Source organism: Mixophyes fleayi, chromosome 4, assembly GCF_038048845.1.
Source record: "Mixophyes fleayi isolate aMixFle1 chromosome 4, aMixFle1.hap1, whole genome shotgun sequence".
Classification (NCBI taxonomy): Eukaryota; Metazoa; Chordata; class Amphibia; order Anura; family Limnodynastidae; genus Mixophyes; species Mixophyes fleayi.
The window spans coordinates 241,806,644-241,821,360 of NC_134405.1; the positions used below are offsets into that span (position 1 = coordinate 241,806,644).

General features: G+C 38.8%; 1 protein-coding gene across 4 annotated transcripts in view; it reads left to right on the forward strand.

The window, feature by feature from the left end:
• Window positions 1-14,717, forward strand: part of NAV3 (neuron navigator 3) — a 539,311-nt gene that overhangs the window by 235,372 nt on the left and 289,222 nt on the right. For 3 of the 4 annotated variants that reach the window (XM_075209579.1, XM_075209580.1, XM_075209581.1), the window contains exon 1: window positions 8,994-9,580. The exons of the other annotated variant lie outside the window; for it this stretch is intronic. In XM_075209579.1, coding sequence (XP_075065680.1) covers window positions 9,338-9,580 — 243 coding nt within the window. In that variant the 5' untranslated portion in view covers window positions 8,994-9,337. Of the gene's footprint in view, window positions 1-8,993; window positions 9,581-14,717 lie in introns of those variants that run through there. 4 annotated transcript variants of the gene reach the window in all.

The window sequence follows — 14,717 nt, forward strand, 5'->3', positions numbered from 1 at the left end:
AAGCCTCATCTGCATCAGCTCCTATCATAAAATGATTCAGGTGGCATGAATATATTACAGATGGCCCTGGGGCTCCCCAAGATACTTCAGATTTTCCAACAGCTCACTCTCCAGCGGCCTTTATAGAATCTCCCCAGCCCACTGATCAGCTCTTATCCCCTGGTACCCCTCCCATGGTGGAGATATCTCCAGATGATCAAAATGAAGGCTGATATGTCTTGCTATATTTCTGTTTGTTGGAGGGGGTTTTGTTTTTGTTTTTCTTCCTTATGAGTGGATTGTTTTATATTCCCCTTTCATTTTTAAATGCGCATTATTGATATTGTGTGCCTTATGTTAGTTTCAAGTTTAATTGAGTGACTCCTTTCCCTCTGCGTGGGGAATCCCTATGTGTTCCCCTTTCTTGGTAATTGCCTTTCCCCTTTCTTTTTTTTCTGTACCCCCATATACCTTTAAAAATTTGAATAAAAATATTGATGCAAAAAAAACCAAAAAAAACCCCAACATATATGCAATAAAACAATGCTAGGTAAAAACATATAAATGCATGGATAGACTAATAAAAATCAGGAGCCCATTTGAAAAGTCCTGGATGATTCCTCATGCAAACGGAGTGTCTGCTAATCACTACAGTGGTTGGTTTAAATATAAGAGATAATTGTCCAGTAAACAATACATAGATATTGCTGCTAAGAGCAAGGTACTTGCGATATTGGGTCTGTCCTCTATGTGAACCGATCAGTGAGTTCGGCGGAGAAAGTCCACTTGAACGTTGCACAGCTGCTGTGTTTAAAGTGTGGTCTGAGCTGGGTGGTTCAGCATGCATTCCAACATGGAACGCATGGGTTGATTTCCGGAAGTGGGTGTGGCTGCAGACACGTTTCGTCACATGACTGTGACTTTTTCAAGGCTTGTATGTAATTGCTGGATGTCTTTGTGTCTTGTTACTAAATGGTGTGCTGTGATCTCATTGGGTGATTAGCGATCCTTGGACAAGTAGTTGTTTAATGTATTCTGTCCATGTTATCCTTTGATTTTTGGTCTCCATATTTGGATAAATGACATTATTCAGGATATATCTTGAGTTGCATGATAAACCATGTTATTATATTGCCTCTAATGACATTACATCGATCTAATGCTAATGATCATAAAGCATACAAGATGGTATGTTTAGAAAAAAAAACATACCAAATGTGGTCTGGTATTGACCAGTGATCTGTGGACCTATTGAATGTATACATTTACATGTATATTGGTTATATTATGTTTGTGGACTTAAGTATAGTCATACTACCACATAATAGTAAGAGGAAAAATACATAATGATTAAGTAAATACACAGCAGAAAAAAGATGAAAATAAAAGTAAATAAAAATAAAATGAAAATAAAAATGGAGTATAAATATGGAGATGAAAACCACTTACTCAAAAAATTCAGTAAAGTTATCAATGTAGAATGCAGAGTCACGACATGTCTAATATAACAATAATTAACTACTAACATTGGAGATAATGAAGGAGGACAGACATTAGATATATTGTTATGTAAATGGTCCTAGCTTACAGTCTTATATTTAATAGATGTAAATGGACAAATATATATGAAAAATGGTCTATTCTGGCACCATCCATAGGTAAGTATTGAATGTTCCGTGTCATAGTGTCTTAACCCACTCATTGGTGGTAGGGAGATCAACTCAATTGACCCACTATTTCTATCGGACTGGATCTTCAACAGTGTGGCTACATTGGGTACTGAGCCAACCCACCCGGTATCGCTTCCAAGTTCGGAATGGGATTGGGCATATAACAGGTGGTATGCCGGTAGAGTGTGGTCCTAAAACCTAGCGCTTCCATGGATAGGATGTTATAGACAACTACACACATCAAAATCAATATTCATACCTTCTGGATTAAGTGTCTTAAGTTGGTATATCCATTTGTGTTCTTCCTTATCGGTTTTCCTCGTAATCACCTCCTCACCAGTTTTATTCTACTTTAGTGATAGCTGTAAATTTCATTAACGATGGATCGCTATTATGTTGCAACGTAAAATGATTGGAGACACTGTGTTTCAAGACCTTTCCGAATGTTTCTGACATGTTCCGCTATTCTAACTTTCAGTGACCTAACTGTCCGTCCCACATATTGGATAGGGAAGGGGCATTCTAATAGATACACTATTCCTTTGGAATCACATGTCATGAAATTTCAGATTTTGTATTGTTTGGTGCTTGTTGAAGAAATAAATCTTGTGGGTTTAGTACTATTGTTTCCACATGTTTTGCATCTCATGCATCGCCCAAACTTGTAGAAACCCACTGGATCCGTGGAGGATGTAAGAGTAGTTTGGACAGGTGCTTTAAGAATGAAATGGTTAGTTGCTAGTTTCTTTTTTTTATATCTGGAGCTTTACGGAATAGGATATCGGGTTTGTCTGGGAGGATGTGTTTGAGGTCGTGATCTTGTTTTAATATGTTCCAATGTTTATTAAGAATGTTCCTGATTTTAAAGGAGCTGTCTGTATAGTTTGTAATGAGAAAAACGTTATTATTCGCTCCTGACTATAAAGGCTTGTCTTTAATTTTGATTAAATCTGCTCTATCTTTTGATAATGCTTGTGTATATGCTGAATTTATCATTGTGATTGGGTATTGTTTGTCTCTAAACTGTTTTGCCATGACTTGGCCCTGTTCTTCAAAATGATTAAGTTGAGAACAGTTTCTGCGGATTTTTGTGAATTGTCCAAACGGAATGTTTTGAAGCCAATTCGGATGGTGATTACTTGATGCCAAAATGTAACTATTGATGTCAACCGGTTTTTGGTAGGTCTTGGTATGAATACAGTTGTTTTGTATGAAAATAGATAAATCTAAAAATTCGATACTCTTTACTGTATTTGGTGGTGAAGTATAAGTTGTATGGATTTTGATTTAAGGTCAGGATAATTTCTTTGAGAGAGAATTCACCTCCTTTCCATATGAAGATGACATCGTCTATATACCTATTCCATAGGACCAGATTCGCCTCCAGTGCTGGATTAGACCAGATATACTCATCCTGCCATCAACTCATAAATAAATTAGCATAACTGGTTCCCATGGCTGTTCCTCGAGTCTGTAAATAATATGTCTTGTTAAGCCAAAAATAATTACGTGTCTTTATGAATTCAATGCTGTCTAAAAGAAATTGTGTCTGTTGTGGGTGGAGTGAGGGATCTGCAGATAAATAATGTTCTGTGCTATTACCACCTTGTTGGTGGTCTATAACCATATATAAAGATGTCACATCACTGGTGATTAACCAGTAGTCCTCGTTCCATTGTATGTTTTGTAGTATGTTTAATATATGTGATGTATCTTGTAAGTATGATTTCTGATGCTTCACACATTTCTGTAGAAAAAAATCGATATATTGAGAAAGATTTGAAGTAATTGAATTTATGCCCGATATAATTGGTCTGCCGGGGGAATTGGTATAATTTTTGTGGACTTTGGGTATTTAATACAAGACAGGTATGGATGAATGTGTTATGTTAATGAATGAGTGTTCTTGTTTCGTTTAATATTCCTGATTCAAAACCTTCTTTCAGTAGGGCCACCGCCCTTGTCGGCCGGTTTTATGATGATGTCTTCATTATTTTTCAAATCTTGTAGAGCTTGTGTTTCCAATTTTGTTAGATTGATCTTATTATGTTTATTGAATGTGTTTAGTGCTTCAATATCGTGCATAATCATTTGAACACAACTGGGTGGTGTGGTTCTCTTAGGACACGAAACACTTAAAGCCAAATTTATGCCAGTGAAACATGCCAAATTTTGCAGTCCATCCTGAAAGTGATGAATATTTTGAGCAACAGTTGTGAAAAAGTTTCCATTTTTAGGGGAAAATTCAATTCCAAAAAAATCCTTGAGAAGCCTCTGAAATGGCCACGAAACACCTTGTGTGAATAAGTTTTTACAGAAAGAACACTTAGTTTTGCTTGCACCCCAGAGGTTTGACAGGTGCAAACAAAACTGAACGTTATTTTTTACCGTAAAAACAGTAAAAATGTGCGTCCACAATGTTCTGAGGAACATCGCGGCCAATTGAATTCCCCCCTTATAATGGTTAGCTCACCACTCGCAAACACTGCCTCATATGTAGTATAATATTTTGTTTCAATATGTCAAATGTATAATCAAGATATTAAAAAGGGCAAAAATAACTTTTTGAGTTTAAAAACTCTTGTCACACACTGTGTTTGCTGTTTTGTTACACTGTTCTCTTTTTTATGTTTTTTTTTTCCTCCAGGCTAGGCCAGTTTGCTTAAAAATGTGAGATTATAAAAGAAAATAGTTTTTATGGTGCTTCATCATTTTGAAAATTTGGTATTTCATTGTGTGATACTAGGGAAAATACATTATGCAATTTCTTGCTTTGTAAAATAGTTTTAAGAGGCAAAGTAAATTTGTAACAAGTAATAGTTTGGTACCTTAGTATCGGAAAGTTATTTAAAAAGTGCCTTGTTAGCAACATTTATCCTAACTAATGCTGGAATCTTTATAGCAGATTCTTTTATGTGGGTTTCTTATTTATGGTAATAGCAGGACCTCTATAAGAATATTTTGATACAGGTAATTCCCTCATCCCCATGCTCCTAATTTCATTCACTTAGCATTGACTTAACCATGAATGCACCTCAGATGGGGTTTGTAATATCCCTGAGGAATGCACTAGACAAACACATTTGGCACAATACATGGAAAATGCAAGACAGACACTATAGATGCATCTTATAGTATTGTTTTGTCCCATCTGAGGAGCGGTTCTGTTCAACGCCAAGTGGAATGTGTTGATTACAAATAAATGGTAATGAGATGAAATTGCCCAGGTACGCACATCCTAAAACACTCATGACCCCAAGAAAAAAAATCACATTACCTAGTTTTCATATCGAGTCACAAAACACAAGTGGTAACTGTTTCACAGAGGGAAAGTTTATCATATTTTCTCAAGAAATATATATTTTTTTCTTTCACTGGTACAAATGTTGCATGCGGTTTAGAATGTTTCTTTATATTCCAGTGAGCACCATCGGTGGTGCTCACTGGTAAAACGTATTTATTAGAAAAATAAAGCATTTGTCCTGTAGTTTGTTTTTATTTAATAAAATAATATTTAATATTTTTTTTTTTTTTTTTTTGTACAATTTTTTTCTTTAAAAAAAATTTGAATTTTTTTTTTTTCGGATCTGTAACCAGAAGCCTAAGTCTGGGCCTCCAGTTCCATTGCACAGCAGTCTCGGTGACTTTTAAGTTTTTGATAAATTGCCCAATAAAGATTGGAGAGAAATATATATATATATATATATATATATATATATATATATATATATATATATATATATATATATATATATATATGAAAAAATGGCAGAATTTCCTTACAAGGTTTCCCTTTTTTTTTTTTCTTTTTAACTCTTTGCTTCTCTCCTTTTTTATATATTCTGTGCTTCTCTCCACTTTTTTATTTATTCTATGTTTTTTTACTTGTTTTTAAGTAAAGGTGAAATGCTTTGCCTTGCTCTCCTACTCACCAGTATTTACTTAATTGAATAACTTGATATACTTAGCATATATTATATGGCTGAATGGATGAGCTACATTGCAGTTCCCAGTTATCCATCTTGGGCATTAGCCAAGTTTCACTGCAGGGAAGCAGAATCTGACACTGTAATTATATCATGTTGTGGCTGTGAGGCTTAAAAGTTCCTTTTCTGGTCCACTTTGAATAGTTTAATAAAACTGAAGGTTGTATCAGTTTGCAACCTACTTTGCGTTTTACACTCAAATATTATTGCCTATTAATTACATTAAATTTTGAACAAAATAAATCAGCAATTAAAAAGTGGGTAGGATAACTCTGATACTGAATGTTATCCAGGGATTGCACCGTGGTAACTGATAAGGTGATAAAGGGATCACATGACACAGGTTCTGAGGATAATTCAGTGATCATGCAGCTTTGATTCTTTTAGTATGTTCTCTCTGACCAGAAAGCTATGAGAGGGCTATTCAGAGGCTTATTTATGTTCACACATGCATTATAATTGTAAAGATTATCCAATGAATGTACAGCACAGATTCCAATTATGCGATTTTGCAGTAGAGGTTCTGAGGTTTATCCAGTGATTACATAGCACTAATTGTAAGGATTGTCCAGTGATCGCACAGCACTGATTGTGAGGTTTATCCAGTGATCTTACAGGCAGGGCTGCCAAGAGGAATTCAGGGCCCGGGTACAACAAATTCATGGGGCCCTCCTCATAGTCGAGTAAGCCCTAAAAAAAAATTGCGCCGCTGCTACGTAACGGCGGCGCAAAAAATTCCGGTGGTGTGGTCATGCATTCAGGGGCGTGTCAATGCACCGTTGGGGCATGGCTAGCCTAACGGCGGTGCAAAAAATTTCGGGGGTGTGGTCATACATTTGGGGCGTGAATGCGCCATTGGGGCGTAGCTAGCACATCAAAATCACTAGGTCCTGAATTCACCAGAGCGTCACATATGTCCCAGCACTCCTGACTTTTAAGACATCTAGCACCACAGTGTAGTATAGAAAGAATGCAGTGTGTACACAAAGAGTTCAGTCTTGGCCTGCACCTTACATTGGGCACAACACTCACCAAAAATTGCCATTGTCCCTACTAGAATCGCAACATTTCACAAACTCTGCTGCTCTCTCCTACCTGTTCTTCTCACTTTCACCACCTGTGACTGCTACTTTCTTTAGTTGCGGCTTGTCCGGATCCTGGAATGTTGAAGGACCTATTTGGGAAAAAAATGGCTACATTTAGCAAATTACAGCCAGCCCCGGCGTTAAATTAATAGCACCCACGATTAATAATTAGGCCTTCCTCCAGCCCCAACATTAAAATAATAGTATTCACATTTAAGAAATAAACCTATTTCCCGCAATCATTATTACTGCCATTAAATAACTGTCATATTTAATAAATAGACCTCATTCTCCCTAAACTCACCCCCATATTCAATAGCCCCCAAACCACCCCATCTTAAATTAATAGTCCCCACTATTAAATGTGCCTCTCCCCTTTTTTTTTTTTAACTCTGTGCTTCTCTCCCCTTTATTTATTCTATGTTTCTCTCCTTTTTTATTTATTGTTTCTCTCCCCTTTTTTATTTATTGTTTCCCTCTACTTTTTTATTTATTCTCAGCCTCTCTCCCCCATTGTTTTACTCCCCCTTCTTTATAGCACTGTCCCTTTCCTCCCCTTGCCTCTCTGTTTCTTTACTTACCTCCTGTCAGCTTCTTTCTTTTTCTCTTCTTCTCTTCTGTCCTCTCTTCTTTCTTCTGGTTTTGTCTTGTCCGGCGCTCCTCACTGACTGACGGGCGTGACTTGACTTGGAGAAGAGGAGAGGAGGACCACGGTCACGTTTGAATTTTTTTTTTTCTGTTTGTTTTATTGTTCCAGCTCCCCCCACCAACGAACAGACCCCCCGCCCCCCCCCCCCCCCCCCCGGGCGCGAAAAAAAAAAATACATAAAAGAAACCCGCAAGATAGAAAAAAAAAAAAAAGAACAATTAAAAAATTAGAAGCGAGGTCCCGGGCCCCCTGGCAAGCCAGGGTCCGGATAAAATGTACCCGCCCCCCCCCCCCCTCTCGGCGGCCCTGCTTACAGGTGTGATTCAGAGGCATCTCTATTGACACCACAGTTGTGTTTCTTAGATCTCAGTTTTGATTTTAGAGGTTACACAGTGATCTCACATCAATACAGTCAGATTTCCTAAATCATATGACTATAACCATGCAAGTGCTTACAAATGAAGAGGGCTCTTACTCTGAGAAATATCGATGACCTCACACCAATGACTTAGGGGCACATTTATCATGTATCGGACAAAATGAGAAATACTTATCAATCCTTATCGCATGGATAAGGATTGATGTATTTCTCAAATTTATTAAAAATGGAACACAGAAACAGCAGTTCCGAAAAACTGCTGTTTCTGTGATAAAAAAAACCATACTCACCACTGCCTCTTCCGTCGCGCTGGCTCCGAATCTCCTCCTCTTCGGTGCACTTTCTCTTCTTCATGCTACTGCGTATGTGCCGACCGGAGAACTTGAGGCTGTGACAGGGAGGGATCACAAGATCACTCCCTGCGCATGCGCTGTCCAGCTCTGCTCTCCGGAGCAGAGCTGGAAATACCGAAGAACAGAAGTTTTAGCAGCATTTCCTATGATGTACGCCAGCTGAAGCTGGCGTACATTAACACAATAAGTTCCCGGAAAAAACATTTTTTCGGGACTTGTTAGATTGCGGCCAGGAGCAGTCACCATTCTGTTGAATGGTGACTGCTCGCAAAAATGATCAGGAGTGCAAAGCAGCAGATATCAATGATATCTGCTGCGATGCACCTTTAATAAATTTGCGGAGAGCACATCCTGGCCTAATTTACACGGTAAGTGCACGATAGTGCACTACTGTGCTTTCTTAAATATACCCCTTAGAGTGCTATCTAGAGATCAAACAGCTCTTACTGACTGGGGTTTTTTCAGTAGTTCTATAACTTTCATGCAGACATGTAGATTGATCCTTTAGTGGTAACACTGTTAGTAAGAATCAAGAAGCTGAACAGATATATTGAGATTCAGTTCCAGCTTTCCAGGTGATAATTGTGTCAGGAAAATGTTTTCATAAGTGGAAGGAAACAACAGTATTTAACAAACAGTTTTGCTGAGTTTGTTTCCGGCTTAGAAGCACGTTTAACAGCTGCTTGTTTTGGCCACTTGTAATGTCCTGCCTCCTTTTTTTAAACTTGAAATAGAGTGATGTTTTTCTCAGAAAGAATGCGAGCTGCCTGTGTGTGCAGTCAGGAAGAGCTGAAGTCTCACTGTTATTTTGACAGTTGCAGTTGGAAATTGTTTCTTTTTTTTTTTTTTTTTTTATTTGCTCCTAGCTTTCATTCTGGGAAACCCCATACTTTAAATGCCTCTGTAGAGGTGGAGAATAAAGCTTAATCACAGACACAGAGATCTGTGAACGATACCTTAAAACGTCTCACTCCCGAAAGGAGTGTTTAATCTTACACTGCAACTGACTGGCTGAGCAGAGCCTGTGTGTGTGTAAGCTAGAAAGCATTTAGAATGAAGAATATCCTAGACACATTGGGAAAGTGTGTGTAATTCTAATCCTCAGAAAACACATGGCTGACTGATTCGCTTGTCATGCACTAGGAACGGAGATGTGCTGAATGTGGACCGTACCAGAAGAAAACGCTAACGACTTGTTTTTATTTTGTCTGAAGAGCTAAATTACTTCTAGAAAGTATGTCTGTACTTAGCGTTTCCTCCAAATTAAGGCAGCCAGCTGTAGGATCAAAGCCGATTCATACTGCTCTACCTATACCACATGTTGGCAAGACTATGTCACAGCAGTATGCGTCAAAGTCCCTGGAGCTGACGGGGGCAGAGAAGTCATTGAATTCTTGTCAGCTTATTTTAAAACCATCTTGTGATTTTGAAGAGAAGAAAACTTTTGAAGGCAATGTCAGGCAGACTGAAGATAGAAAGGTTAGTAAATGTTCACGTGCTGCCTATTTTCTTACTCTCTTCCTAAAGGAATATTGATTAACTACCTCTGTCACTGTGCTTAATTATAAATGACTTTTTTTTTAAATAAAGGATGCAATGATAGTAAATGCTTTATTACCCGTTTTATTAGCAAGAACGCATAGCTCAGAATAAGTGCGCAGTAGGCACATGATTAGCTTCTTGTTTTTGTAGAAGGGATTATTGATTAAAATGACTGTAATGCTGCTTCCTGATACTCCCAATAAAATCAGCACTTACTGCAATGAGTCACATGCATTAATAATAAATAGGGTGGACCAGCATGTACATAGCATTAGAGACTATGAGGCACATTTATCATCACTCGCAAAATATGAGAAATAGTTTTCAATCCTTATCGCAGTGATAAGGATTGAACTATTTCTCATATTTATTAAAAAAGCAATACAGGAACAGCAGTTCCGAAAAACTGCTGTTCCTGTGAAGTAGAAATCATACTTACCACTGCTGCTTCGTTCCCGAAGCAGTATGTGGTCAACGGGGGTCCTGTTCTTACTCCAGTGCGCATGCGCCGAGTGAAACCCTCGGGCATGCGCACAAACATATCTGTTCTCTATCGGCAATTATAGTTTGCAGAGAGAGAGTGTGAATGACAGGGAGGGATCATGTGATCCCTCCACACATGCGCTGTCCAGCTCTGCTCGTCGGAGCAGAGCTGACAGCACTGAAACTTTCATTAATGATAATGTACGTCAGCTTCATTATCAAGACAAGTTCCCGAAAAAATCTATTTTTCGGAACTTGTTAGATTGCAAGAGGGAGCAGTCACCATACTATTGAATGGTGACTACTCCCCAAAATGAAGCAGAATGCAAAGCAGCAGATATCCACGATATCTGCTGCGAAGCATCTTTAATAAATATGCGGGGACACATCGGGGTATGGATTCTATGTTAAGTGCACGTTAGTGCACCATCACAATTTGTTAAATATACCCCTATGAATGGAGTGTACACTTTTATCATGTTAACCTATGCATGAATGTCAACGGTATCTAGAGCCAGTGCTACTATTAGGCAAACCTACGCAGATGCCTAGGGTGCGCCAGTGTGTAGGGGGCGCCTAAAACACTGAATGAGTGACACAATGTCAATTATCCAATGATTTCAATCCCCCCCATGGCACCCTCACACATAGTGCCAACTGCTGAGATGAAGCAGAAGGAGCCAGCAGCTTCTTACATGTGAAACTGCTCTCTGCTGCTTCTCAAAGATAGTGTTACATTGTGAGTGTGGCGTTTGGCTATGATGTCACACCCAAGTGCCAGGCTGCCTGTCTGAGGAGCTGACCATGCTGCCCCCACCTTCCCCCTGCCAAGGTGAGAAGCACAGGGGACACCGCCTAGTGTCCCCAAGGGCTTGCACCAGCCCTTACCTAAGGCTTTGGAATCCAAGCGTAATAATGACACTAATACCATAAATAGGGGCTGTTTTATATTATAAACTAAAACTGGTTAATAATCTTGGATATACTCTGGTTAGCAAATAAAGTATAATGTGTTTTCAATTGTTAACCAGTTGTTCTACTGTTGATATCAAACTCTTTATTATCTAGATTATGCTAAAACCCAGGAGGTGAAATGTAAGTATTATTATAGCAACATGCGCAAGTTAAAAATGTACATGGGAGTGCAATGTTATTAAAAATATTTAGTCACGTTTCTCATGTACACTTAAGCAAATGTTACATTTGTTGATTTTTGGAGGGGCGGGGGGGGGGGGTGGGAATTGTTTTTGTAGCGTATTCTCCAGCTCACATCTGCCTGTACTTTCACTTAGGCTACTTTTTCTGTGCCACTATTTCTATATTCCTAAACTTCATCACTGTAGCTCTCCATGGTCTAAGCCACTACAGCATTTCATCTCTAAAATAAAGTTAAATGGAAATTATTTAGAACATATTCTACTTTATTTACAAGTTACTAGGCTACTATTATTTTATTTTTAATGCAAAATAAAAAAATATTGGCATACAAAGCGAGCAGAGTGCTGCCCCTGTACCCTCCCACATATCCAGTCCTGACCATGGGGCTCTTAATGTGCCTGGACTCTAGAGAGAACATATATATCTAATGGGTGTTGGACTGATGAAAAGCTCTTACAGTACTGTTTCTAGCTATAGTGTGCTGCAATTTGTGTTACCTCCCCTTTGAAGGGAAGTAAGATTTGGCGCCTCCCTTCTTAGCCCAAGATATGAAATATTTTGCCTCTGTTTTAAATCTCTTATATAATAATTCCTGTGATTTGCATTTCTCAACCAAGTCTTCAGAGTAAAAGTTCAAGATAAGAAGCCTTCCTGTAACACTGCTTTCCAGTTGAGGTGTAATGTTACATGCTTGGCACCATTAACAGGTGCAACAGTGTTGTAAGTGGGCGTAGGATGAAAACTATGCCTGAATGGATGCTTGACTTAGTACTCCTAATACAGTTGCTGTTGCCAGGGGCACACATGTTTGGGGATACGTTTTCTAAACTGGGACCATCATTGTCAATAATTGGCCGTTGACAACTCATGATTGATAAATCATTTTATAACTAAACATTGGCACATTTGCAGTAAAAAGTGGAACCTAACAATAGCAGTAATGATAACTGCCTGAGGTTTGTGCCAAATTTTCAGCCCACATTTCCCTACCATTTTTGACATTTACACATTGTGATTATATCGCCAAAAATAACATATTTTTGCCCAGAAGGGCACCTAATCTCTTCCAGTGTATGAGAATGGCTCCCTCCAAGCTCCACGGTGCTTGAGGATGCTTGCAGTGCAGGATTTATAATGATATAGTATCACTAGTGTTAAGTACAAAACTAGTTTGTACCCCATAGTGTCTTATGGGGCGATTTAATATGCAACGAAAAGCTTATCTTCTTGCAGCTTGTCTCCAATTTTTAACACCAGCAGCTCTTACCTATAAAGCCCATCCCAAGAGGGATCTTTTGTTTCCACCCCAGTGGCTGTATGCTCCTCCCATGCTCCTCCCTTTATTGCTTTGTGCACATGTGCAGCCTAATGTCCTCACATATGCAGTGAACTTGCTGGGACAGAACTTAGAAGTACACTTTGGTGTAAAGTCTTCACCAGGACAATCTCTTATTGGATGCACTGTCCCAGTATGACATAAGAGCGACACTTTGTAGGTATATTGATCATGTTGCTATCTAAACTTATTTATTTATTTATTAACCATTATTTACCTAGCACCACCATATTACACAGGAGAACATCCACCACTCCACACAGATAGTGTCATAGTCAGAATCTTACCCATGGCTACAGCGCTGTTAGGCAATGCTAACCACTGGATCACAATGCTAACCAATGCTTAAATGGAGATTAACTGTTGGAGTGTTACCATAATCAGCTGGCATTTTTTCGTTTAGTTTCACTTAACATTACCGTCTTCAACTCAAATTCCCCACAGTTTCTATTGTTGTTGTTGATTTTTGTCTACTTTGTACAAACAAGATAGACAAAATACATGTAGGCAAGGAAACAAGGTTAGGGAGTTTTGTTCACCTCTTTCTTTACTCTCTGATATTCAGTTTTGTATTTAATTCTAGATTTCTTCAATATGTGATCGTATATATTTTTAGAAATTGGATCTCACTACAGACTAACCACTAATTTCACTAATAAAAAGGAAAACCTGTATATATGAGATTTGTACTAGCAAAATTGACCTAGTGACATAAAAGTAGGTGGAGGATGGTTATAGATGTGTACATGATGGTAGGTGTGAGGCAGCATAGCTGCAGTGTGTGACTTAGTAATGTTTGTACAGTATGTTTAGTATAGAAAGCTGGGTATACAGTGTACGGTTTATTGGTTAGTGTAAGTGTATTACTGTGGACAATGTGGTACTTGGGGTGTTTTGGGATCTAGTGCAGGGGCAAACGCAGGATTTGTAGAAGGGGGTTTCCACACAACACCATCAGTGGGTGTGACCAGTATGCATGGGGGCGTGGCTATAATTTTAGACAGTGCTTGGCTGCTCTCCAACTCTTCCTATCCCTATAATATACATGGACAATGCTGCGTGCACTACTGTTAGGTGCACGCAGCTTTCCCTTTTCAAGCAGAGTCCAGCTACCTCAATTATACAGTGCCCCAGGCTTGGAGGGGGGTTTACAGGCACTAGGAAACCTCCCCCCTCGGTTTGCCTATGTAGTGGTTTGTGTTGGGGTGTTGTTGTAAACACTAAGGGACATGTGGAATGTGTGGGGTTAGTGGTTTTTGCATTGATCTCATTGCCCTGATTTCCTGCCAGCCACACTTGCACTGACCCCAGTGTTAGTTGAGTATGTCATACAAAAATGAAGAGGAGGATGACATGAGGGCTTAGTGCAACTTCAAGGGGAGGTAGAGCTTAGTGGACCGAGATTAGCAAGGCAGCAGGGAGGGATGTGGTTTTCTGTAGCAATAGTGAGGGAGCTAAATAGGGATTTTTCAATTAATAATATAGATGGCAAAATACTTGGTTTGGCTGGTGGAGCATGTCAACTCTGTAGTATAGTATAATAGATATTGTCTGTAAGGGTCAGATGCATGTATATACAGCCCATCTTCTCACTTTTGGTCATCACTTGACAGTGGGTTATTTTTATTAATTTTCTTGCCAGATTGTTGGGTCTATGAGGTATCTTGTGTAGGCCAATATTTACCATATATACTTGTGTATAAGCCGACTTTTTCAGCACATTTTTTGCTGAAAAAACCCCCCTCGGCTTATACTCGAGTGAAGTTCGACATTTGGAAAGCAAACTTGCGTTCCACTGCGGGAGTTAAGAGCTGAAGAAAATCCCCAACAATTAACCAACCAACGAAGGTAAATAAGATGGGTTTTTTTTGTGTGTTTTTTTTTTTTTTTTTTATTCCTCTGGCTGTGTACTTTCGTGGACAGTGGGCTGATGTGGGTATTTAATGATTTTTGTACATTTGGAGACATTTTCGGAGCCTGAGTTTATCAAAAGAAGCAAGTCATTTTTGGACTGTACTTTCAGGGAATATGTGCTTATCATTACGCACAGTTATGGTACTAGCTGTATATGTAGTTATCTAATGCATAGAAGCCACC